The sequence below is a fragment of the Silurus meridionalis genome, chromosome 6 (genome assembly GCF_014805685.1).
Source record: "Silurus meridionalis isolate SWU-2019-XX chromosome 6, ASM1480568v1, whole genome shotgun sequence".
Classification (NCBI taxonomy): Eukaryota; Metazoa; Chordata; class Actinopteri; order Siluriformes; family Siluridae; genus Silurus; species Silurus meridionalis.
In genome coordinates this window covers 18,562,563-18,578,476 of record NC_060889.1, presented here as the reverse complement: position 1 = coordinate 18,578,476, position 15,914 = coordinate 18,562,563, and the positions used below count along the sequence as shown (strand labels likewise).

The 15,914-nt window shown below is 36.8% G+C and overlaps 1 protein-coding gene across 1 annotated transcript in view; it reads right to left on the bottom strand.

Annotated features, from left to right (window-relative positions):
* The window catches only part of pcxb (pyruvate carboxylase b), a 193,881-nt gene that overhangs the window by 90,087 nt on the left and 87,880 nt on the right, over positions 1–15,914 (bottom strand). The window contains exon 10 of the mRNA XM_046850993.1: positions 13,017–13,199. Coding sequence (XP_046706949.1) covers positions 13,017–13,199 — 183 coding nt within the window. The remainder of the gene's footprint in view (positions 1–13,016; positions 13,200–15,914) is intronic.

Genomic DNA, 15,914 nt, shown 5'->3' with positions numbered 1-15,914 from the left:
CTATTCTCTAAATGATCTCCTGTTGATTGTCCCATCTTATAAAGCCCTGGGCAGCTGGGTAGATGACTACTTATCTTTTAACACACATGAACAGGAAAGTCTTTACTTTAGAATTAATATAGGATTTCTCCATAGAAATAGACCTAGTTCAAATTGAATTACTCAAAGTTCTGGTTCAGGTTTTTAGAACTTTTCTTGCTATATATTATATATTTTTTGTTATTATTGTCAGTATCTCCTGGGTCCTCTGGCTAAAACTAGTAGAAATCAATGTGGAACAATGAACTGCCACAAATTTTATTTGTCAGATGCAATATGCCCTTATCAGTTTTCACCATAATGATTGTTCTTTCTGGTTTAAAAAAAATGCTCACACACTCTATTTAGTTTCAGTAAGTGCTTTATCCTGGTCAGGGTCTTCATAGATTCAGAGCCTATCCTGGGAACACTTGGGGATCAGGTGGGAATACACCTTCAGTGAGACATCATACACACACACACACAAATTTAAAGAGGGGTTAACTCAAGGTATGGTGTACTTTTAGGTTTTAGACATCTGGCTGTTGAGAAACTGAATTTTCATGTTTGGTTTCATAAAGTACTGCATAGTTTACTCTATTAGACAGTATACTGATGTAAAACTGGAGAAACCTAAAAAACCCCATGTGGACAGGGAGAGAACATGCAAAATTCATATAGGAAGAATGTGTATGGTTAAAATCAAAGGATGACTTTAAAAACATGAATAAATATAAAAGATTTTAGAGATTCTTTACTTTATCTCTTCAAGTACACCCTTATTACAATAAACCGCTTATTAAACAACCAATCATTATCACAGTGAAGTATAAGTTAATTGCACTGTCACAGGAAGAACAAGTAGAACATGTCCTTACAGGCTGTAAGCAGGGGTCAGGACCAAATCAGACCCTGAGGCTGTGAGGTGGCAACAATACCCGCTGCACCACTGTGTTACATGCATGGTTGATATTATTTAAACTAATGAGCTTTGGATTGCCTCCATGTAATAAACATGGCCGCACTCATGTGGGATTAGCGCGCTTGTAAAATAAACATGGGGGAAAAAACTTGGAGGATTTTATGTGATTCATGACTATCAATTAAACGCTGTAGTAATGAATAAACATTCATTACTACAGTGTAGTATATCTGCAAAGTGTCAACTTATGGATAAAGATTAGTAATGTTATGAGGTTACACAGCTCCTTAGCCAATATACACTTGTATCATATACTGAAGCAATTGCAGTATTTAGGGGTGCATTTGATGTAGCTGTAAATATGACAACTATGATGTAGGTGTGAAATTGAGTATTGTAATTTCTACTTTATATTTACACCCCACCCCCCCATTCTCTATTACTAGGTTAAAATGGCTAAACTAGCAGTGAGAGCTTGCTTAGTGTCCTTTTTGTTGTCACCAAGTTTTAATTCATTTATTGCTCTTTTAGATTTTATTAAACAGCCATTTATTTATCCTCTCAACACACTCTTGGTTTCTGTATACATTTAGTAACTTTAGCTCAAATCCTTTCATTTGTACACTTTTATGAACTATGGACCACTCACTCTTGGCAATGGTACAGCTAGTTTCATTTTGCCCCCCTGCCTTGCTTTGTCCTGCTGTCTGACTTTGTTGCCAGGCTTGCAGGGCTCCATCAGTCGAGCCAAGAACTTGCTTGCTCCTGTCAGCTCTCCTGCTGCGTTAACTCCCCACCAGAGACACTAGCTAGTGCTAATGTAGGAAATCTACAGCTTTCCACAGTTGAGCTGCATGGCATGCATGCTAAAAATCAAAAAAGATGGCGCTGCAATAGCAAATTGATGAACACTGCAGCAGTGCTAACTGTGATAGCCACTGGAAACTTGAAACAATAGTGTATATATTTGTTGATATTATATATGATCCAGTGGAACACTGGTTACACTGGGGAGAATTTGAGGAGGGAGAGGTGTTGGACATGAAAGAACCCTTTTACATATTTAATCTGAATCATCTGCTTAACAATAAACCTATTCGACACGCCTCTGTCTCCTGTTAATGGCTTGTTTATGCTGGCTTTCAGCAATTTGGGCCACAACTGCATAATTTGCTGGTGGTAATAATGGCATACAGTTTGATAGAGAGGCACTTAGCAGTCTCTTCAGGATAAATAAATAAAAGGGAATAAATAGAACTGGTCTGATGTCTGAAGAGTTTGTTGCATTTGGTGACAATGGCCTGAGCTGAATGCAGAAAGGGCTTTAATCAATGTGAGTTAAAGAAATGGACAAATGGATCACTGAGTTGATGGAGGAGGAAAATAGAGGGGTACATTAAAGGGGTGAAATAGAAGGGCATTAAAGTGCACAAAGGAAGTGTTTGCAAAGGGTTGCGGGAGAAGTATGGTGAGAAGAAAAAAATGAGAGTTCTAGTTCTCATTTTAATTAAGTGCTGCATTCATGACAATTAACAAGTGTGCCAACAAAAGCAATCAATTCAATCAGCCATAGCGACAGTGGAAGTAAAGACAATCAACACTGCTGCAGCTGCAACCTCATTTCTATCTCTGGCCTCAAAGAAGCAAATATCAATGCAAAGCAAGGATCCACCACAACAAAAATGAAGAATAGATAGAGGGAAATGGAGAGTATTGAAAACATTCTGGAGATTAATTTACCTGTGTGCATTTTTAATGTGACTCACATATCTAGGCATTATCCATGCTTATAATAAACATCTTTCCAGGTGTACTGGCAGAGAAAATAAATTCAATAAAACTATTCGATGGATAACAGAACATGCAGGAATGCAATTATTTAAAAATATTAATTACATATGCATTTATGTATTTATCTCTTTTTTATCACAAATTCAAAACAAGGAGTGATTAAATCAAATTTACTTACTTTATCGGGTGGGCAAATGTTATTATTCTGTATCTTGGCCATGCAAACATATTGTTACATATATCACAAATGCAATGACTTTGTTCATGGTGGACAATATTATTTAAAACCATAATAATTATACATTAAATAAATAGTAATAATGTAATAAATAAATATGATAAACTTACCGACCGCACATAAAAACAAAAAAACTTTTTCATGTTTAAAATACATTTTTACTATAACAATGTGCAATTTATCCACATAGACAACAAAGAAGACATGTATCTGTGGCAGAGGTCCAGGAAGCAGTGATGAAAAATGAAAGAGTGGAAAGCTATGGATGTACAGATGTTCCCAGATGAGTCTTGCACAATGCAAACCACTGAATGAACTCAGTCAACTGTAACTACAAAGGAGTGAGTCTAATTTGGGTGATTTATGATTTCTAAATGGCTTACAGACACAGTAGTAGCATTGTTCAAGAAACTTTGAATTAAAAGACAGAAAATAGTAACATCAGAGACGTCAACTGATTGCACATAATGCATTATTGTTAGAAAGCTGTACTTGACAAGTTTTTATAGTGGACACTTGTGTACATAGACTTGATAAGACGCATAAAAAACACATCTTATCAATCTGTTCATTGTGTAATGCCTTAAAGGTGTGTGTTTGGGTGAATGAATTTCTCATTACATGCTATCTACACCTTCATGGTTGTTTCCCCCAGCTTGGTCTTCCATAACATTAGCAAGCTTTACCAATATCACACATCTACCAGCTGGTGAGGGTGAAGGCAAGCAGGCATTTCCATGTGAGACATGTGAGGCCAGCCAAGCACATCTTTTTTAGATTCTGCTCAGGCAGCATTACTGGACAGTGTAACACATTCAGAGAAAGGTGCTATCAGCCCTCTTCTGCATGCATGAATACACAGACACCAGCAATCAGCTAGTGTCAATGTGCAAGAGTATGCCATCTCCTCCACCCAGAGAGCATGGCCAATTTTCCTCTCATTTTCCTCTCACAGATGGCTGTGTCATTGGGATTTTCACTCTGTTCTGAATTAGTTCTTGTTGCTGGAACCTTGGGAACTGTTACAAAGTTCTGACACTTGTGACTCCATAAATTAATTAACATTTTGAAAAGGAATTTAGGAGACACATTTATTAAGAGCAACTTACAATTAACTCATTAATACACCTGAACAGTTTTAAGGGACTTGCCCAAAAGTCCCAGAAGTGAATGCTTGGCGGTACTGGGATTTGAACTTCGACGATCCATAAGTCCAATGGCTTAACTACTGAGCTTCCTCTACAACCAGAGCCTTCACCATATCAATAATCCTACAATTTTCTTTGTTAAATTTTAACCCATTTAATTCATTTATTTACCCACTTATATATGCAGCTTGTCTACAAGTCCCTGCTATAGTAACTAAACCAAACCAATGAAACAAACAATTTGCATCACTTCCAAACTATTCAGTACTACTCAAAGACAAATAAAAAGTACACATGTTTAAAGGTACCCAGATACCACTTTTTAATGAATGTGTTTGGCTATTTAGGGAATGTGAATTTCCTGACACAGCTGTTCAATTGTGTGCATGCAATCAGCATGCACAATGCCAAGTCTGGGCTAGAGTGTTGTAAAGCTCATTCTCATAAGTAATCTATCATCCAGACTGACAGAAGAGTCTTAGTTTGGTCAATGCTTGGAGATTATCACTTGGCTCTATTCCTAAATCCAACTGTGCTGTTGGCACTGGAGGAATAATGATTTTCAGAGTTCAGATTCAACATCATAGTACCAACCAACCATGTTCAAAACTAAAACTCAAACTAAAATAAAAAAGAAATAAAGGAATACACTGTAATATATTCTCAAAATCTTTATGATATCCTACCTATAATTGTGCAGCAATTTGCATAAATATAAAAAATAAGAGGCATAATTATTCTCAAATTCAAACATTTTCTATAGAAGTTCTGTGCTGCTATGCTTGGAATAACAAAATCTAATCGCTATAAGAATAGTGTGCAAAAAATCTCATTATTATGAAAAAAATATCATGTAATTTATAGAACACACCCCCCCTCTCTCTCTCTCTACAGGTGTCTTCTCTAAAAGGGTCATTTATAGATATTTAAACTTAAAGAACTTCCATGTGTTGGACTACAATTAGTTTTCTTATTTTTACCTACGTATTGGTAATGGCTGGTCATTATGTATGAAATCCACATATATTTATTGTGTTACAGTGAAAAGATTAAAGTTGACCCTTATAGCAAAAGAGACAGCTTTATTTTCATATTTCATGTCCAGGGGTTTACATCCTGCTGGGCTCATGCTGTGTTTCCTTTGAGCAGCATGCATGATAAACAGCTACACACATGTTGTTATTCAGATAACTGAGCTTGAAACTCTGGTTCAAGCATTTGTCAATTTGTATAATTTATACTCTGAATATTTAGTACATAATCTACCTTGAATGCCATCTTCTCAGTCACTGATGACCATGTGTACACTAGGTTTGTCAGCAAAGTGGAATTTAAAAAAATTGCTTTATGGGGACCAAATCTAAGGAAAACGTTATTATGTCTAATCGAGTAAGAGAAATATTAATTATACATTGGGTAAAAAAAACACAAAACAGCAACAAACCCCAAGCTCACAACTTAAGCACTTAAAGGCATTATGTTAAATATTCTCGAACCATTATTGCTGCAACTGTTCTTAGTCCCACAAAACCCCATAATTAGTCACAGAGTATTGATTTTGTCAGGGATCCACCAGCCACACCCTCACCAAACCCTCCAATCACTCCAAGCAGCTCACCAACTTACTAATCATCCACACCTGGTCCACATCAGTCACCACACTATAAGAACCCTGTTTTTCCACAAGCTCATTGTCCATTCTACAGCTTAAGCTTATGAACATTCAGGACTACCCAAGCTACTCCGTTTGGTTTCGCTTAGCATACAAGATTCTGTGTGTTATCTGTTCTCACTCTGCCACAGTTATTCTCCTGGTTCAGTTTACCCTAGTTGGGTGTTCTTTTTTTTTTTGTGCTTTCTGCCTTGCCCTTTTGTTTTCTCATTAAAAGGCCGTCGTTGAATTCATTTGGTTTCCAGTACGTTCTTTGTGCCTGACAGATTTACAGCATTGGGAAATGTTTTTTTTTTTTAAAACATATTCCCTTTGAAAGAGAATGACTAGCAATGCAAAGACATACACCAGCCTGTTCTTTTTACTTCATTCCTATTAAATCAATCAATCGGAAGCTCTTTTTTGGAAGCTCTATACACTTTTTATGAAATGTAGGTTTGTCAATGGATATCTAAAAACAATACAAACAGTATATTGTATATGAATATATTTAAATATATTGCATTTGAATTCTAGAATAATGGGATTTGGACTGTTGCTACTTACAGTAATTTTTACAAGAAGTTTTGAGATATTAGTTTCCTGTTTCAGCATGTCAATTCCCCTGTGCAGTGAAGTGAGATCCTTGCAGAAATAGTTTGTCAAATGGAGTGGATCAACATAGCTCTAGAAACATCCATTGGTAAGAATTGGAGTGCTCTTTGGCAAAGCAGACCTAATCGGCCAATATCAGCAGCCAACCTCACTAATGTTCTTGTAGCAGAGTGGAATGAAATGCCCACAGCAATGTTCTGACATGTACTGTAAAGAGGGACGCTTTATTATCCTGGTGGCTTGTGCAGACAGATATGTGTGTTTACTATGGCCTTTTTTTTATCAGATTTCCAACTATCACACTTCCTCTTGCTTGCTTATTCACTCATCCCATTCCAAGGTTACTTCTAAAATCTGACAAGGCTACAGTATATAAAGAAGAGCTACTGAACAGCAGGAAAACATTCACATCTGCACAATGTTGTTGTGAATAGCGTTGCAAGCAGAAATGTTTTCCTTTGGACCTGTTATAACTTCAGAATTTCACATTTTACACCTTTCACCCTTATAATAGGATACAAAGGCAAAGAGAAATGGCTCGACTGCTTCTGATCTGTCCTTTTTTCAGATCTCCCCATGTTTATCCATCATCCCACTCATCCCACAGTCATCTCTCTTACCATATCTCATTTTCCCTCCTTCATGTTCTACTGCTTCTTAGAAAGCTGGTCACATCAATTCCACCGCATCATTCTGATTACAGCTTCAAAGTCCCATTCCACTCCTCCGCTAGCAGACCCATCTCATTTTTGTTTGTTTGTTTGTTTGTGTGTGTGTAAGAGAGTATGCAATAGACATTGAAATATGCAGGAACTCACCCACAATATGCGGTAACAAGCCCAACATGTGCCTATCCACTCACACACTCAGACACAGCTAATTAGTAAAGTGTGAGTTAGGTTGTAATTAATCACTTCAGATCTTTCACACAGTCAGTCATTTGTGCAAAACAGAAATGGTGGCTTACTTTTGTGCTCTGCCGGTACCTGCACATCGGGTTCAGCATCACTGGTCTGGACAGCATGAGCACATACGGGTGCATGGTAGAGTCAGCAAGACAGCTGGAGACACATCATCAGGCACAGCTGTACTCACTCACCTCCAGCTCCAAGGGAACTGAGGGATGAAGCATTATCCTGATCTTGGTTGTCTTTTTCCATGTCCCACAGATTTCAAGACTGAAATTCAAGCTCGTACTGACTTTTTGCTGGCAGCAAGAACTTGGCATACCAATGAAGTAGCAGGGAACCTTTATAGACTTCTAGACGCTTACAAAAAGCTTAATAATTTCTGAAAGCTAAAAAACAAAATATTCAGTATATTTATCTATTCATCCATCTATCCATCTATCCATTGATCCATCCATCCATCCATCCATCCATCCATCCATCCATCCATCCATCCATCCATCCAGGCAAAAGTACTAGGACACTGGACTTTTCCAGCTATGTGTGGTTCTTCACTCTAACCATCAAATTTTACCTTCACTTGAATTAGGAGACTCAAACTTGTTCCAGCATGAACATGCCCCTGTGCACTAAGCCAACTCCATGAAGATATGGCTTACATTGTTTAAAGTGGAAAATTTTAAGCGGTCTGCTATAGAGCTCTGACCTCAACCATATGAAACCCCTTTGGCATGAATTGGAACACCGACTGCACCCCAGGCCTCTTCACCCTACATGTACATCAGTAACTGACTTTTTTTAATGCCCTTGCAGCTGAATGAGCACAAAACTCCACAACCATATAATCATTTTAGTACAATCACTACTGATTCATTTAGTACAATCACTAATTATCACTACAAGGCATAGATCACAAAATGACAAATTATAATTAACCTAATAATTTTTATTCTGCTGAATCTAGCCGGGATGTGAAGACTAGTTGACTAATACATTCAATATGCACCACTGTGGCAAAATCTATTAGTCAGAGCAGTGGAGAACACTTTTATTCTAGATGAAACCCATTCCAAAGTCAACTGCATGAGACAATGGCAAGGAAATACCTTTTTCTTTGCTCTAATGAATCATTACATTTTTTTTCAGTTGCTTTGGATAATTTCTCAGCTCAGAAATGAATTTCTCAAAACTATTTGTTTAACCTCCATGTCATCTAGTCACTTGTGCACATCATAAGAACAATGCTTAAGTACATTTATTTAATCAATTGTATACAATTGTCTGCTGTTTCCTACATTATCAGTTGTTTTTGTTCATGTTAATCAAAATATATTATATGGGTTTCACCTAAATAGTCTAAACCCCCAAAACATCTCAGCATCAGTTCATTGCATAAGTCATTGAATGCAAAATGGTTAAACCAGTTATCATCTGTCATCTAAAATGTCTATCAAACTTTGTTTGTAACATTTTAACACATTCTGATAGGAATGATATGTTCATTGACACAAATAATTTTGAGAGATGAACTAAGTATTTGGGGAAAGTACAGGCTTTTGCAAGTAATCCAATGTGTTGTGCTGTTTGTCACATAGTTTTAAAAGCAACAGATAATAACTGTAACACTTTAAAGTAAAGTGTAAAAATCTTCTTCTTCTTCTTCTTTTTATTGGTTGCTCCCATTAGCGGTCGCCACAGCGGATTATCCGTCTCCATACTACTCTGTCCTCTACATCCGCCTCTTTCAAACCAACTACCTGCATGTCTTCCCTCACCACATCCATAAACCTCCTATTTGGTTTTCCTCTTTTCCTCCTTCCTGGTGTCTTGTACTGATATACCTCATCTCCCTCCTCTGCACATGTCCAAACCATCTCAATCTGCCCTCCTTTACTTTGTCCCCAGAACGTCCTACATGTGTGGTCCCTCTAATAAACGTATTTCTAACTGTGTCCATCCTTGTAACTCCCAATAAAAATCTCAGATTGTAAATATGCTGTATGTATATATATATATATATATATATATATATATATATATATATATATATATATATATATATATATACAGCACAGACCAAAAGTTTGGACACACCTTCTTATTCAAAGAGTTTTCTTTATTTTCATGACTATGAAAATTGTAAAGTCACACTGAAGGCATCAAGGGCTATTTGACCAAGAAGGAGAGTGATGGGGTTCTGCACCAGATGACCTGGCCTCCACAGTCACCGGACCTGAACCAAATCGAGATGGTTTAGGGGTGAGCTGGACCGCAGAATGAAGGCGAAAGGGCCAACAAGTGCCAAGCATCTCTCGGGGAACTCCTTCAAGACTGTTGGAAGACCATTTCAGGTGACTACCTCTTGAAGCTCATCAAGAGAATGCCAAGAGTGTGCAAAGCAGTAATCAAAGCAAAAGGTGGCTACTTTGAAGAACCTAGAATATGACATTTTTCAGTTGTTTCACACTTTTTTGTTATGTATATAATTCCATATATAATTCCACATGTGTTAATTCATAGTTTTGATGCCTTCACTGTGAATCTACAATTTTCATAGTCATGAAAAAATAAAGAAAACTCTTTGAATGAAAAAGGTGTGTCCAAACTTTTGGTCTGTACTCTATATATACAGCATATGATTTTACACTTGATTTTGTGAAATGAAGAGTATCTGCAAGAGTGAAAGGGAAAGTTTATAGGACTGTGGTGAGACCTGGGATGTTGTATAGTTTAGAGACAGTGGCATTAAGTAAAAGACAGGAGGTGGAGCTGGAGGTAGCAGAGCTGGAGATGCTAAAATTGTTATTGGGAGTGTTGATGTTGTCTTTCCATTCCTAAAAAACATTTCTACTGTAGTTACTTTTGTTGTCCACTGAGGCTAAATAAAATATATACAAAATTGTTCTGTTGCAGAGTGAATTCCATTGTGACCATTGTGCTTTTGGAGCCATCTAATGCCAATCCAATTAAGACTAGCTAAGAATGTATTTATCATGGAAAAACATGGCTGTAAAAAAATACCATCCATTCATTTCATCCATCATTATGCTATATAGATTTCAGCGGAGCAGTCAGCTCATCACAAGTGCATTAAAAGTTGTGATACATGTGAATGATAATACTTGAGTTATGTTGCATATATATTACATACACATTTACTTTTAGCTTAAGACCGTAACTTACAGCACAGAAGCTAGAGTTTGATTACATAGCCTGTGTTAATGCAGTTTGGTAAGTTCTCTGCTGAAACGTGTTTTGCTTTGATTATGAAAAAAGCTAAATAAAAGGACAAAACTATCTAACTGCTCTAATCTAATTACAAATGAGTAACTTTAAAACAGTTTTTATATGTTGTATGAGGATGGACATGGTGATACAGCACTTCCCTGAGCTCTTTCTTCAGCAGCAGAAGCAGGAGCAGAGCTAACCCCCAGACTAAAGTTTGTCAGCAAGATGATAATGGCATACTCATTACTTTCAAAGGAATACCATAATACTCTAGTTTAACACTATGGTAGCCTCACCTCTGAAACCCAATCAAATTATAGAGAAGATGGTTGCCATGCAAGACGGGACATCAACTATTAAGGAACCCAGAATTTTGCTGGAGCATATAGAGTGTTCAGAGGTCAATCTGTCCTCAGGCTATCTAGAGCAGATGGAGGGTGTTACTTTAAAACCCAAAAATAATGCTGCTAATAATTCCTTGAGGGAAGAAGAGCTATTTTACTTTCCTTGATGAACATATGTGCATTGAACTAGATTTTTCATGTCATGTCAGTGATGGTGTGGACATAATAAGTGCCTTATTGAAGTGCTTCTTGGTTACAGTAAGTGCTTTATTAGAACCATTGTAGGCAGAGAGATAGATAGATCACTTTATTTATACCAGAGGGAAATTTGGTATGTGCAGAAAATCTGCATCTACAGTTTGAGGCTACTGAAAATATATTCAAACATAAACCAAATAAATCATGTGACTTAAAATATATAGTCTGCTGTTTTTATTTCAGTAGGCCTGAAGAGAAGTGAGTGTTGACCAAGAGCAATTATAGGATATCCTCAAATATCTTTAGCCCCAGGGGGTAGTAAATTGAATTCTCAGTTGATAAATTTTTCTTCAGGTTGGACATGTGTATTTTGTGGTTTACCTTCAAAAAGAAATTTGATTTATTTGTAAACCCATGCCCCACATGAAAAAAAATGACACGATTGTTAATTCAGTTAGAGGTGTGGTTATTTTGCTGGCTGCATTTACCAGAAACCTTTTAAGCTGCGTGTTTCTCTCCAACCTCAGAGGATAGTGTTTAAATTTAACTCTTGCCAATGATTCGAATTATACCCACTAAAGAAACTCAAATCATACCCTCCCCCAACCACCACCCCCAAACTGAAGAGGAAGGATCGTAACTAGACAAGTTGCTACCCAAATCTCACCGAGGATATTACAGACCTAATTTAAATAATTTTACACTTAAATTTTAACTTTACAATTTAAATAAAGCTTGCATTACATTTTCCAACAGATTTCTAAAATGTTTTCCATCTTGTATTAATCTTGCTTATTTCCCTGAATCACAGCAATGCTAAATAAAGAATGTAAAATACCACAAATTAATGATGATATTCTGCAATTTTCCTCTTTTTAAGTGGCATTAAAAAAGGCCTAAAAAAATGTGTAACTAGCTAATTATTTAAGAAGGTAAATTACACTGACATTCATTTGTCTACCCACACTAATTTTTCAACCTTTGTGGAAACATTTCTTTGAAATAGTATTATTACTGCAGATAATTAATACCATTCCTGTACTTACACAAAACCTTAATCACAGTAAAATGCATTTTTTGGGGGGTATTTGTAAAAATTGTGCAGACATCACTGTGAGGAACATTTGGCTGTTTATGCTCATTAGACAGAACTAAATATGTATATACACACCCACCCACACACACACACACACACTTGTGCGCACACTCACACACAAGCAACCCTTTAGCGTGATTTGTCCATTGGTGACAGTTGCTATGGGCACTAACACCTCATGTCACTTGTGGTTACTATCTCTCAGCATTCTTCTTTCCACTGTTTTGTTTCCATGTAGCCCTTTTTCAGCTCCAGCGATCTTCAGGTCTAGGAATTTCGTGTACAGACATCTTGATAGAACAAACCTAATGAGCATCCAGGAGAAAGTGGGTGGAGATAACACACCACAACAGCTAGAGTACAAGTGGATGCAGTGATATTGCTTAATTAGATGGCGCTCACAGTCTGTGATTAAAGTCGTTCCATGGGTAGACTATAACAAGAAACTGATTTTGCTTTGCATGTGACACCTTGTACCTCACGTCTTCTGCACTGTTGATTACAATAGATACTTACAAATTAGGTGATTGAATGAATAAAATGACTTCCGTAGTCCTGCATCAGTTGTTTTTATATCACAGAGAGGTTCGTTTTCCTCCTCGTGAACATGGAAATAGCTGTGATACAAAACATTGCAACAAGCAACAAACACTAGTTGCTGTCTGCATAACCACAATTTATGGACCAGTGGCAATTCGAGACTTTTAGAACATCTGCATGTGACACTTAAGTCTGGAAACATCATTGTCTGCTCTGATTATGTACTGTAATTGATTCACAGTTCAAGAGCAACATTTATTACACCAATGTGCTTTCGAAGCAGTACAGAAAAACAGATGGCCATTTAGGTGCAGCCTACCTTTACTCCACGTATACGAAACTCTGCCAGGGCCCGGAGCATCTTACTCGCTGCAGTTGGCAGGTCCTTCCCACTTGAGATGACTTTAACCAATAGGGAGTCATAGTGCGGTGATATAACTGCTCCCTGGAATGCAGATGCGCTGTCTAAGCGAATGCCCATTCCTTCTGCACTCCTGAACACCTGCACATTTGTTTTTAGAGAGAAGAGATAAAATTAGTGATCTCAGCAACATTAGAAAGTTTCAGATTTAGGACAGCAGTATCTTAAATTGTAGGATTAAGGTTTTGGGTGTAGAATAACGTATATGCATTATACATTTATGCATATTAACTCTGCATATGGATTTTTCACCACTGAGAATATAAAATGAGATCATGCTGCAGTAGAGCCTATTTCTTAAAAAGATGAATGAATATCTGTTAGATTGGATTACTGTACTGCTAATAAATTACCAGTAGACATAACTGGCCCATGCAAACAATTATGGACCTTCTGCTGATCATATCTACTTTGCTGTGTTACTATTTTCACAGCATAACTTAAAATGACATAAAAAGGTATTTAACCTTATTAAATTTGTTAAATATAAACACACTGCTTTTTTTCCTACCTAGCAACATACCTACACACACATCTACTAATATTTATTTATTAGTCCTGGGTGTAAAGTGTTTGGCACTTTAGCAGCAACATGGAAAAGAGCGGAAAGAGGCAGACATTCACACCAGAAATGCTTAACAGAACTGCTCTACAAGCAATTCTCTTCAGAAATAAACAACAAAAGCAGCACATTCTGTTTATGTGCAGTTTATGAACGGCGGCAGCTTCTAAATGGTCGGCTGACTTGGCAAAGAGCAAATGGAGATGTAGCAACATGTTGACTGACTCATTTATATGCAACATGTTGAAACACATGACTGTTGGTAATGGATGTTAAAGCAAATTTGTCATATGGTCAGCAACAGGCTTTTATTATTCACCCTTCTTTTTTATTAGATATCATTCCATTCATACAAGGTAGATGGATATGCCGAAAATGTTCATAGTTATGTGCTCTTTGTATACATGTGGAAAAGAAACAATTTGCAACGATATTAGTAATGCAAGAATACTTCACAGTAAAAATAAACCTTTAGTGCAATTTATTAGTGTGATATCTGTAGCATATCTTGCATCAGACCTGGTTTCATAGAATGCGATATGAGTCTTATTCCTCTCATGAGTCTTATTCCTCTCATGACTTATTTATACAGACTATGCACATTATATATTTGCAAGATGCTCTGGCTAGAGCTCCTACAGTAGGTGTACATGCCCAAGCTAAAATAATGTCAGTATGAAAGGTCACAGCCTGTTTTATGTTTCCAATCTAATTGTCAATATGTCAAAAAGAACATGTCTGCTACAGACACTATTGATGTCTTTATTTAACATCTATTCTTTCACTTCTCTCACAGCCCTTCCTGCTTTTTAAGGTAATTTTTTCGGTCAAGCAGGAGCAATAAAGGAAATAAAAAGTGGGCACCCTTGCACGTTCGACCAAACTCTGGTCGATGACGATCTCGTTACAGGCTCAATAAATGGAGCTTATTGATCAGTGGAGATACAATTATTCAGCCTTCAGCTAATCGTCCATGCCTAAAGCCATTTGTCTGGTCTTTATAATCAAATGTGACTATAAAGCTAGAAATGCAAACAAAATGTCACCTTCTTCACAAACTCAACATGGGTCCAATTATATTCATTATTCTATTGCTATCCTGGACCAGACTCCTCATCATTATTCTTACACTTTCTGTCAAAGCCCTCCTTCAAACACTTTTTTCATCATGGTGCCTGCTTATTGTTGAAATATGCCTAGGTGTTCATTCATGCAATCATATAAAAATATTACTTTATAACACCTATGACCTTTAATAATTTATGACCTTTTTTATCACTTTTAACAAAGATGTTGCTTTCTTTTCTTCCACTGACTGCCTTTGTCTCTGTCTGTGTGGTCTCCTGCTGTTCGAGCTATTGGTTAAAACCTAGCAGTGGACACACAGTACACTTTCCACTATCTCCTGTCGATTTTAAACCAATTACACCTGCACAAAGGGTCCTAAAAACATACAGACACTTTGCAGACAGTCTTCCACTCTCTCAATCTAGGTCGCTTCATATTGATCTTCATTAAAGGCTAGGGGGACTTTGTGGACTAAACATAAAAGAACATATTTAGATAGAAAGAGCACTATTCCAAAAGACCTTGAAGCACTTTTAGTTTGATCATCTCAGAAGTATTGCATAACGCTTCAATTATAAACCCACTGTTCAAGTGAAGCCCAAAGGTATTGGGTTTTTCCCATGCAGACTGGATTGCAATGAGGCTAACAGCTGAAAAATTTGTCTCTGAATGGCTGACCTTTTCACTTAATTGGGTTGGCCCTGTAAGTAAAAGCTATTGTGTTTCAGAGATCCATCAGTCAAATAAGGACGCAACTGATCACATTTCATTACAGATTTCATGTGACAGATTCATATTGTAGATGAATATTAAGCAACAGAAATCCAGAGTTATTGAAATAATGCACAGCCATGCTTTAGGACACACAAAAACCATCAGGTTCAAATAACTTCTATTACTATCACTTTTATCTGGTTTAATTGGATGTTACTGTTGAAAGTTTTTTTTTCAGAGAATTTCCCTCAATGGCATCTTGCAAATATGATGTTTAGAGAAAAGAAAGGTATTTGCTTGCTGCATTGCTCTCACTCAATTAAGCAAAATGTACATAAAATACACTGATCTGATAAAACATTTCCAGATTATCGGAATGCTTTGACATTTTAAAAAGAAGATGGTCTCACACCTGTAAAATTCCACTTAATTTACAACAAATAAAATCTGTT